At 35.2% G+C, this 12,143-nt stretch overlaps 1 protein-coding gene across 1 annotated transcript in view; it reads left to right on the top strand.

Annotated features, from left to right (window-relative positions):
* LOC149538761 (PITH domain protein (DUF1000)) overlaps positions 1-12,143 on the top strand; it is a 79,124-nt gene that overhangs the window by 51,647 nt on the left and 15,334 nt on the right. The window contains exons 6-7 of the mRNA XM_089800084.1: positions 87-133; positions 362-439. Coding sequence (XP_089656210.1) covers positions 87-133; positions 362-439 — 125 coding nt within the window. The remainder of the gene's footprint in view (positions 1-86; positions 134-361; positions 440-12,143) is intronic.

The following is a 12,143-nucleotide window of genomic DNA, read 5'->3' as shown; positions in this document are numbered from 1 at the left end:
TTCATTATCTGTCATTTTTAAGCAATTCACATTTCTATTTGCTTCACATGTATTTGTATTTATTGAATATTTCTTTCTTATTGCAGGGAAAACCAGCTGCGTTAAAGTACGTGAAATTCCAGAATGTTCGCAGGTTTGTCCTTTGCAAAATTGAATACACGCGTGATATCTTCATTTGATGCTATTATGGAGTCCATCTACTTCTTATCCATCCTGATGATGGGTCACTGGAGTGTCTGAAACATTCATGACGAGAATTTTGCACAAATCAATTCCCAATCTATCTACTTTTTAAGTATTTTGCAATTTTTGTAACAATATAACATTATGATGTTGTAAATGTATGAATGAATTGGACCAGTTTGACCATATTTGTTGAGGACAATCAAGGTAGTGCTGATGTTACTAAAGTTCAGAAGCTTCTCCTTTATGGTAGCACGTAAGTTTTTTTCTTCTCTCAAACACTTTTCAATGCTTCTGATGGAATTTGTTTTTATTTTTCAAGAACATAATATGCTATTTTGCATTTTAACAGAATAGAATAGAAGAATTTTAAAGCCCATGAGGCAAAAGATTGCCTATTGGACATATATGGTAACTCAAGCGCTTGGCTTATAAATTTTTACATTGTGGTCAGTGCTAGCTGATCAGGAATAATGAGAGGCAAAGAATAAGGTACCGCGTGCATAATCTACTGATAATTTTCACAAATCCTGCTAAGATCCAATAGCACCACGATGTTTATTTTCTTTAGTACCTGCATCAAAGTTGATTTTGGTACAACCAACTTTACACAAGGAAGCAGCTAGGCAATTATTGTATTGGGTATTGCACCATATCTTGTGCATGTACCCACATAAACATTAACATCAATGCAGACCATGCCCAGGTTGCTTTTGTGCAAATGTTAATTTTGCAAAACTGCACATTGTCCCTACCTTTGATCCATTTTATGTATTCAAATGCCTATGATTGCAACACTAGAAAGAAGTACACTAATGTGGTGCCATTAATGGCCTACAATGAAAAGCTTATGTTTGACCTTGCTTGTGTTACTATTCATAACTAAACCATGCATCCCTTGAGTTCCATGTGCAGTTGGTGTCATGTAGTTATTCTCGATCTGTTCTTACTCTTTAGAAAAGGATGAGCAGTAGAACATGTTGCTACTTACCTTGCTGCTTCATTTACTTTTGCTTGCTCTTCAATATATGCTTATTCTAGTTCCTTTGCAAGCTCTTTACCTTTTGGCTTGCTTGGACAAAATTTGATGTCTTGATAAGGGACAAAGCACAAATGTGTTTTCAGTCAACTTTGTGAGTTGTTATAGTGTGCTTTGGAAGAGGCAAAATTTGATTGAAACCTCCTCCATTTGGAAGTTGTATCATTTCCACATGTTTTGGAAGAGAAGAGTGAAAAAGCCAATAAGTACACATCTTTTCATAACTCAGACCCTTTAACCCCTTTGGAGCTGTTGGTTCCTAAAACCGCAGATTGGAATCCTACGAGCCTTGCTTGCTCAATGCTAGGATATCCAACTGGTTAAGGCCAACTTGACGGGATTGATCGATGCGATCCAATCCCGTGCGCTTCTGGCTCTGCAAAACCAAGGCGGATGTACCTAATCCTTAACAAAACACTTGAGCCCAGGATGCTTATAGCAGATTGGTTAGAACGTGAATATAATGAAAGCTTTCAAAATCGCAAGAATTATAGAAAGCTTTAAGATTGCAAATTACGAATTAAGAATAATAAATGTGATAATGTTTTAAATAAAGAATGAACACAATAAATGAATATATTAATTCCTCAACAGAAAGAAATGAAATAGTTGCCAGCATATGGATTATGAATCAAGAGTAATATAAAGACCGATGCTTAATTAAATGGGCTCAATATATAAAATCACAATAAAGACACTCCTTATAGATGATCAATCTATTTTGAATCTATCCATTGCACAAAATTCACCCAATAATTCAATCCATGGGCTTTGATCAAGAATTCATTTCTTCACCAATCGGAGAATATAATACATCGTAATATATAAATTGTTAAAGAATATCAATATGAATTTTCTCTTCATTTGCTTTCAAACTCCTATTTGTAGAGAACGATGGGTCATATGGTTATTTCCAAATGACACACCGCTTAAAAACAAATAACTAAATACTTGTTTTACATAGCATGAGCTTTTAATTTATAATTAGGTATTATTTTAAGGGATTAAAACCAACACTACATGACCATTCTCATCTTTTCTGAACAGCAACGGGCAATGATATAGGCGGCCTTTGAATCTCACCAGTTTTTCCAAGGAATGATTATAATATTCTCACAATATTCTAGACGCCAAGTCCACAAGGAATCCTTCAACCTGTTTAGTATATTTGGTCCTCCATTTCTGACAACTCCTAGTAATAAAGATGGTCTCCAAGAAAACGTGCATATGTCTCCAAATCCTTCAGATTAAATAAGCAACCGCATGTCGCAGAACAGCCAGCAAAGCCTCCTGATATATTCTACATGCTCAAGACATTTCATGACCATTCTCATATACTTGCAACACCGGTATAAAAATGGGCACGCCATCCCATGGTGCAGGTAGTGTTGGGGATAATATTACATTCGAATTTCTTCCTCTGTTATAAGGATGCATAGAACGCTGATTCAATCTTTCTGCCTTCAAAAAAGCGATCATCACGTGCTAGCAGTATTCATACTCCAAGTCTGAACGGGGCTCTTCCAACCTGCAACAAATACGCAATAACATTAGATATCAATAAAAGTTCCTCAATGATTGGTGGCAGACGATACAAAACTCCTTGCTATTCACTCCTGTAACTCTGCTGTTCCTGCACTCAAGAAAATTCACGAAGCGATTGGTGTGCCATTTCAATAAGATTCTGACTTGGATATTTGCCGGGTGATATTCTGAGTATTATGACTTCCAAATCACATTAAAACTGGAACCTCTTGTTATACGTTCTTCATATATAACATGGGTTATCATGTTTACTAGCTATCAATAATAGAAATGGATCACTGTAACTCTTTTGCTTGTTTAGCTATACGTATAATCCATGCTCTTATGTAGTATATGTGTCATACCCAGATAAAATATATGCATCTCTCACTTTGTTTTACCGTTGCTTGCTATTCCCAATAGCCATTCACAAGCTTGAGACTCTTGGAAATCTGTTTGGTCCTCTGACAAACTTGAATAGTATCCTCCAGTTTGCTGATTTAGGAAATTCTGACAGATATTTTGGCATATTTCCTATTTGAGATATGTTTGAAAGCTAACTGTATAATTTTCAACACCACCATTCCATCAATCATTTCTGACTTCATAAAACCTGTTATGAGCTCTTATTACTTCATGCACATCTGATAGTACAAGCAAGTTTTGACTGTCAAACACATCAGTGTTTTGAATATACTTCTATTCGTGAGCATGAGGCTGCTGTATATAAAAGTTCTATCATCGCTTAATGTGCACTCCTTGAAAGTTTGAAATTGCTTCTATAAATACAGTATTTGGCTTCATTCTTTAAATGTAATTACTTCACTTTTCAGAATATTTCAATCATGGCTTCCACATCCAGTCATATCTGCATAACAGACTTGCTGATGCTGAGTATGTGTCACTTTGAAACTTGTTTAGTACCTGGTGCTGAGTTTCTACAGTACACAATCATAGATTATTTGGAAAATTCTCCAGTGTATTAACATGAATAAATGACAAGGCCTCATTAAATCTCCAGCATTACTGCTTAAATGGAGACCCTAAATTTTGCGAAATTTTTGGGCTCCATCAGGAGCCTCATTAATTGATCTCCCCATTTTTTGCCAATAAGGTGAGAGAACAACAGTAAATGCCAATCCATTATCATAAATACATTTAGCTATGTCTTGCTCAACAATCTGTCGATCCTCGTTGTGAGATGTTGCTTCCAACAGTTGCTTTGCTCTCTTGCATGTCACAAGTTATTCTTGAGGTAAAAGAAAGAGCGGATGGTCCTCTGTAGGTTTAAGATTGGAAGGTGATTGAGAGGCCTTCAATCCTTTCTTAGTCTTTACAAAGGATGAGCAGTAGAACATGTAGCTACTTTCGTTGCTGCTTCATTTGCTTTTTCTTTCTCTTCAATATAGCCAATTCTAGTTCCTTTGCAAGAAGGCCTTACCTTTTGGCTTGCTAGGACAAATGTCTTGATGAGGGATAAAGCGCGAATGTGATTTCACTCAATTTTGGGAGTTTTTATATTGTACCTTGCAAGAGAACAAAATCCATGTGTATCCTCCTCCACCTGGAAGTTGTTGCATCATTTGCATGTATTTCCAAAGGGAAGAGTGTGGAATAATCAACTAAAAATATTAAAAAAATGCTAAATTCTCCTTTGGTTTGCCAACAAAAGTATTTAGGCAAAAATTCTTGCCATGTTTGCTTGTGTTCAGCATGATCAAAGCCATAGTTTGTGGTCTGGATCGTACTTGGAACCACAAAAAATCAGCCCCATACAGATTTCGAACTGGATTGGGAGGGACTTGGCAATGTAGAATTTTGTTATAATTTCTTGTTCTTCAAGATTAAGTCCAATTATGAATCTTTATTGAATACACTTGCCAACAAAAGTATTTAGTGAATTCGTTGAATTCCTTTAGTGCCTTTTTGAGACACAAAACAGGAAATATTTTGTGAATTCGGCTATGCGTGGGTTTTACTAGTTCCAATCCATGAAGTTGTGGTTTCAATGTCTCAACACAACTTTTCTTAATTGAGGACAATTGATAAGGTTGCAACCACTAAAACCCCAAATCACCAACTTCAATTGACCTCTCAATTCTATGCCTATTAACATACAACTTCTGTTGATTTTGAGTTGTTGGCTGTTCTCCTTTAAACCCTTCGTAATATCATGGTTTTCATTATTCAATCTCTAGTCTTTGGTGCTTTTCTTTTAGATTGATCAAGTCTACATAAGATATAATGTCATATCCATACATTGCCATGAAAGGTGTCATACCTCATGTGATGAGTGGTGTTGTAACAATGCTTTCTCTTGTACAATCATCTGACCCAAGCCTTCAAATGTTAGTTTCTTTGATATCCTTCAACCAATTTGTTAACTATTTTTGTCTAAAAATTTGTCTATGGGTGATAATTGATGGTTTGTGTCAACTTTGTATTTGCTAATTATAAAAGTGCTTGCCAAAATGCTTCGAGAGTCTTGCCGTGCTTATCGTTGACAATGTTGTTAGGGAACTAATGTAGCCTTTACACCTGGCTGAAGGATAGGTATACAACTTGTGGTGCCTTACACACATAAGACACAATGTAATAGTGAGAGTACTTGGTCCTATCTAGAATAGCATGAATACAATCTTTGCCTTGTACTCTGAGTAAACTTGTGATAAAATCTAGTTAGAGGGTGCAATAAATCCTATCCTTAAAATAAATGATGTAATCTGAGACCCTTTATCTATCATTTTGGGTCTTTCCATCCAAAACCTTAAAAGACAATGTATTTTGGAGTACTTAACCCAGTGGTGAGGCCTTTCAGTCATTTTATATTGCAATATAGAGCATGAAGCGGCTTTCCTAGTCAAAGCTTTACCAAGACAAATTTCTTTTCTTTAACATACTCTTTCTCAAAGTTATAAGCCTATATTATAATACCTATTTTAGTTGAGTTTCAAGCCTTTTGCTCAAGCAATTATTTCAAATTGTTGTCATCACTTATCACTTCAAACTTCCCTCCAGCTAGGTGCTGTTTAACTTAAACAAGGTGTGCATGATTGCAAGTATGTTATTTTCATAAATGGAGAAATGCCCCTCTGCATCTTTGAGTTTCTAACTTTCAAAAGGCATTGGGTTCTTTCTTTGCATAAGCATAACTCTAGTGCCCTCTTTAGATGCATAAGCATAACTCTAATGTCCTCTTTAGATGCATGTCTTAAGTGGAGGCATTTCAAGGATGGGCCGAATCTTCTTCTAATCAATTGTAGTTCCATTAGCACCAATTACATGCCCGAAGTATAGAACCTCTGTCATTTTGAATGCTTGGAGGATTTATGAAATAGTAATTGTGCTTCTGTTACACCCTATACCTCATCAATACGATCTTCCAATATATTGTTGAAAACCAAGATGCCATCAAAATAAAAAGTACAAATTTTTGCAATTGCTAGTTAAACACATGATTCGTAGAAGATTGAAAAGTAGCAAGTGCATTGGTTAGTCCAAAAGGCATGATCAGAAAGTCGCAACAACCATAATGACATTTGAAGGTGGTCTTTTGTATATCCTCTCCATCCCCCCCAACTTTGATTTGACAGTGTTCAATTTAAAGAGCAATCTTAGAAAAATAAACTGCTCATTGATCTTAGGAATTGGATACTTGTTTTTAATTATCTTGCAATAGACTATGCACATCCTCATATTCGCATCGTTGTTCTTGATGAAAACTATTGAATAAGCGAAGGAACTAGAACTAGGTTTGATGTGCCACATATTCAACAACTCTTGAATGAATTTCTTGATCTCTCTCGTGTCTTTTTGGGTGATGATAGGGAGCAGTAATCATAATAGACTTGGCTCCCTCTAGTTAAATAACCTTATCAAAACCTGTCTTTGGTGGCCTTCTCGGAGGAATGTCATTAAATGCCACTCTATGTTGATCGACTTGATATTTCTCATTCCTGTTTGAAGTGTCCTTAGCTACCCAAGCTACATCACCATAACGAAAAATACTTTGCATCCTTTGGCAATTATAATTTTGGGTGCTTCATTAGACACTCAATGAAGATCAACTTTTTTTCTCCACCATGAACATAAACTCTATTGTTTGGAAGTTCTCTGAATTTTTTAGAAGCAGATGTAACCATTGAACTCTTATAAACAACTTTTGTTCCGTAATACGCTTATAAGTCATCAATCATTGTATAATCTACCAAAACTAATGCTCAACTAGATTACTTTCTTGTTACAAGATATTTTGAATCCATCCACCTCTATCAACTGAAACCATCAGAGTCTTTTACTTGTAGACCCGTCTTTGCCACCAAGGCATCGCTAATGAAGTTGTGAGTTGCTCCACTGTCTATCAACATTGTCACATGTCCGTCCAATTCTCTTATAGTTATTACCCTTGATGAATTATATCTGGGAGTACTGGAAAGTGTAGCAATGGTACCTTCCTTAACTCCTCATGAAGTGTGCTCCTTTAATATAACTTATTCTTGCTCTGACTCACTTTGTCCACTACTTGACTTAATATGTCTTCTTTTCTTCGCCATTAGAAAAAACTCAAGTACTGCACCTTGACCCAGGTCCATAAAAAGCACAGAGGAGATATTGAGGGGGTGGGGGGTTGAACTAGCATAGTAGAACTTCAAACTTTCAAAAGCATGAAACCATATGAAACATAATACAAGCAACCATCAAAACACAAACACCAAATTTCTTCTGGAAAACCCTTTTCTGTAAAAAACCAGGACATACAAAGATTCATTTTACAAAATGGGCACCAACCCGGATTACAAAAGTGAGCACCAACCCATAGAGTGCACCGTCTTCAAAGCACCAACTTGGAATATTGAGGGATAGAATTATTGTGAGAATCCGTAACCATATAGGCTGATTTTATTACGCTAATAATATAGTCAGTTGTGTGCAACTGCCTCTTATTTGGTTATTGCAGGTCCTGAACTGGGATTACCTTTTGAAAAGCCTTTTCAATTGGTATAGTTATATCTCTAATCATCTCACAATATTTATGTTAATGGAATTTGTGATTCTAGGGAGAAAACTAGGGCAATCCCATAAAGGGACATAACAGGGGGCAAACAATTGATGATCTCCTACCAAACAAGGAAGGACTAGACATACATGGGACAGCCATGTACCAAACTTTCTGCTCCTATGTTGGTCTCATAATCATTATCAGTGTCTGCGCCACTTCAATACAATTAATTTTGTAGGGATTAACCATAAGGCAGATTTTATTACACTAACAGTATGGTCATTTGTGGTTCTATATATGTATATGCACTTGTCTCTTATTTGGTGATTGCAGGCCCTAAATCAGGATTTACCTTGTTAAAAGGTATTTCGAGTGATATAGTTATATCTCTAACCATATTACAATTATTACTTTAATGGAATTTGTGATTTTAGAGCAAAAATTAGGTCTAACCCAGAAAGGAGACATTACAGAGGGCAAGCATTAATGATCTCCTTTCACACAAGGAAGGATTGGACATATATGGGACAGCCGTGTACCAAAATTCTGGTTCCTATGTTTGTCTCCTAGTCGTTATCAGTGTCTGCACCACTTCAATACAATTAGTTTTGTAGGGATTTTAATCATAAGAAGGAAAATATTTCTGTTTTTTAATTGTTAATGGTGCTTTTCAGCCCCTGCACTACTCACCTTTGAGTTTTTCTAGGGAATATCAGTTCTGCTGTTATATCATTAGCAGGTTACTGGAAAAGCTGTTATCAGTCATGAATAACAGGTTGCTGCTGTTGGCATAATTTAAGGAAATACTTTGGATGGAAGAAGTTGAAGAAATGTTTTAGATGAAGGAAATCACCATTGCGGTCACCATGGGAACTAATTGTGTAAGATTTCAGATGGACGGTGTGTTGGTTCTCAAAACTGCAGATTGGGATCCTAAGAGTCTTGCCAACTCGATGCTGGGATATCCAACTGGTTATGGTCAACTTGACAAGACCAATCAATTTGATTCGAGTCTTCTGCACTTTTGGCTCTGAAAAGCCAAGGCGGGTATACCTAATCCTGAACAAATCACTTAAGTGCAAGATAATTATAACAAATCGAGTAGAATATGAATGCATTGAAAGTTTCCCAAATGGCAAGGATTACAAAAAATTTCAAACTTGCAACTTATGAATGAAGAACAAAAGTAAATGATTATATAAATGTGAGAGTGTTTTAAATAAAGATTAATTGTTATGAATTATTGCAACAAATGAATATATTAATTCTTCAAAGGAAAAATATGAAATAATTGCTAGTGTATGGATTATGAGTCATGAAAAATAAAAGACCAGTGCCAAAATTTAAAGGGCAAACATAGTCAATATTATAAGTTATTGCGTACAACTTTATAAAGTTCTATGTAGCTTAACTATAAACAATTTAGTAATCAAGATGAGACGGATCAAATATATAAACGCAATTTTAAACTAGTCTAGAATGCACTTTAACTCATATAAACCAGACAAATTCGGAAACAATAAAATATTTCACAATATCTATGATAGTCAAGTTTAAAATGCTTTAATTGACCCTGTCCACTTATCTATCATATAAATCATTTATAGAATTTATAAATAATTATAAAAGACAACTAAATAATATTTCAACTCTAAAATTTAAAATAAATAATTATGCTTATAGATTATGCTGGAAATAGAATTGCAATAAAGACACTCCTTACAGATGATCTATCTACTGCAAATTTATCCCAGAATCGCATAAAATTTTATCCACTAATCCAATCCCACGGGCTTTGCTCAATCATTCAATCTTCAAAATAGAAGAACATAATATGTCAAATGTGCATTTATAACTAGGAAATTGTATATGAATATGAATTGTCCCTCTTGTTATCTGAGCAGTCTTATTTATACATTCATGAAAGGGTAAAAAAATTACTTTTAAACTAACACCCCCTTTTTGCTTATGTGCCTGCAACAAAAACAAAGAAAAATTAGATTTGATGGCAAGCTTTATTAATAAAACCGCAGTTGCACAGGGGTTTCTGCCCAATTTATTCTTTCAACATCGTGATTTAAAGGAACTCACTGCACTTTTCAGACATCTCTAGTTTGAATCCCCTTGGATAACAACTGTTTTTCTTTGCCTTAGATTCATACTATGATGGTGTGATGCATAATTTGCAAACTCTCCGAGTACTTTCAGAGTTGCCGAGTACTCCTAGGTGTTTTTGCTGGGCGAGTACTCTGGGAGTTGCCGAGTACTCCCAAGTTTGTTTGCAAAAATGTAGGTAAAAATGTTGATGTAGGGATAACATTGGATTAGATGCATTTTCACATCATTTTAGTGCTATAAAACTACACTTTTTCTCTATTGAAATGTCAATTACTAATTTAATACATTTTGTAATTGTATTCTACAAAAAAAATGTTTCTTTAAGAGATTTTAAATTTTAGTACTTTCCGAGTTGCCGAGTTTTCTCTGAGTTTTTGTTGAGTATATGCTGATTTTTTTCCAAGTTGAATTTTTTTGGCTTGCCGAGTACTCTCCGAGTCTGAGTCTGCAAACTATGGTGTGATGCTGTTTGGTATCCAGATTTACTGTCTTATTACCCATTCAATAATCATGATTGCCGTTAATACCCAAGACATTCTGTCTGACAGTATCATATCCAATTTGATCGGTTTGTGCGATCACTATCCTTTGCATGATATCTGGGCGTTCACGATTCATTTATCTGAGTCTTGACTCATGCCATGGTGATTTTGCATCACTTTCCTCAATTGAAGCTTGCCTTTTGTTAACCAGATTTGTTTTGTTTTCAATAGGCCCAATAATTGCATCACTGCCCCATTCTGAGGAATTTCTCTAATCCATCTGGCATTGTTCAGAATTGATTTGTTGGTCTGTACTGTTTGCTGGAGAGGCCTGAACTCTGTACACAAGAATCTACACCTGCAGTTATACTTGCCATTAACAATTTGAAAATGTATCAGAAATCTCCTGCAGGTCAGAGTAGAATCTGGGAGCATCTTCAATCTGGATAGAGCAAATGGCTTGGGAGGGATTTAATTGGAACAATTATATCATATAGACAATACAATATCAGGGGCTTGCATTTGCTTCTTTAAAAGTTGTTTCAGGTCTTCATACTTCAAGTCAGGGGCAACCTTTTAACATTCAAGGGATAATATGCATCTCTTATATTAAGTATTTAAAAAATGCTCCAATTGCCCCAATATTGTAGGATGCAATTTTGACATGGCTTCATTGAAGGGCACCTCACCATACAAAGCAGCACATGCTTGCATGTTTTCTTTCTTCATGAGTCAATGATGTGTTCTTGATTGGATCAGATGATTTTACCTGCCTCTTTCTTGAATCTTTGTTTTCTCCAATAACAGATTGAAATGCTTCATGATCTTCAGCAGAATGCATGCTATCAAAACTAGATTCTTTGCTTCCACTGTTGTCAACATCTACCACAAGAATATTTGTACAGACATTGATTATTTGGTCAAGCTTTTAAGAATATAAAGTTCTCTTGATGTCAACAAGATACAAAGAGCCAATGCATAATCCTTTCTAGCAATAATTGAGCCGATAGGCTTATTGTGGGAGCTTTGCTCCCCAAAATTATTATTTGACTGGAAATGTTGTAAGACCGTTGGTTTTATGATTATTTGACCGGAAATGTTGCAAGACTGTCGGTTTTATGATTTTCTTATAATGTAAAAAAATCATTTTTAGAAATTTTAATTTTCCTTTTAACATTGTTAGCAAGTTTCTAATCTCTCTTTCCTTAATAGTGGTAAAATCTACTAAAACAAGATCCTAAATTGATTTAAATTTTTGAATTTTCCTTTTAACATTGTTAGCAAGTTTCTAATCTCTCTTTCCTTAACTGTGATAAAATCTACTAAAATGTAGTAGAGTCAAAAGCCTGCAAGATCCTTAAATTGATTTTAAAAATTTAATTTTTCTTTTAACATTGTTAGCAAGTTTCTAATCTCTCTTTCCTTAACGGTGGTAAAATCTACTAAAATGTAATGTCAAAAGCTTGCAAGATCCCTAAATTGATTTCAAGACTTTGAAAATGATTATGGAGAAGCAAGGTTTGTAGTGTTTTCTTTCCCTCATTTTCAACTTGTTATTTTTTATAAGGATTCTGTAGTCCAATCACTACTCCTCAAATTCTTGTAGAGCAGAGTGCATTTACAACCTTGATTGTAAAAGGCTCAAGATTTTGCTCCCTTTGCATGTTCTCGCACATTTTGTAGGGCATGTATTATCTGCACTTTTTCCTCCTGTAGTGTGAAGAAATCATGAGGATATGTCTTTGGATCTCAAGCAATTACGCACATCTGGAAATCAGATGGGGAACGCTTTGGCCTG

Source organism: Cupressus sempervirens, chromosome 9 (genome assembly GCF_028749045.1).
Source record: "Cupressus sempervirens isolate cs-2001-9-10 chromosome 9, ASM2874904v1, whole genome shotgun sequence".
NCBI lineage: Eukaryota > Viridiplantae > Streptophyta > Pinopsida > Cupressales > Cupressaceae > Cupressus > Cupressus sempervirens.
The sequence above is the reverse complement of the archived record's forward strand: the minus strand, read 5'-3'. Positions and strand labels throughout refer to the sequence as shown.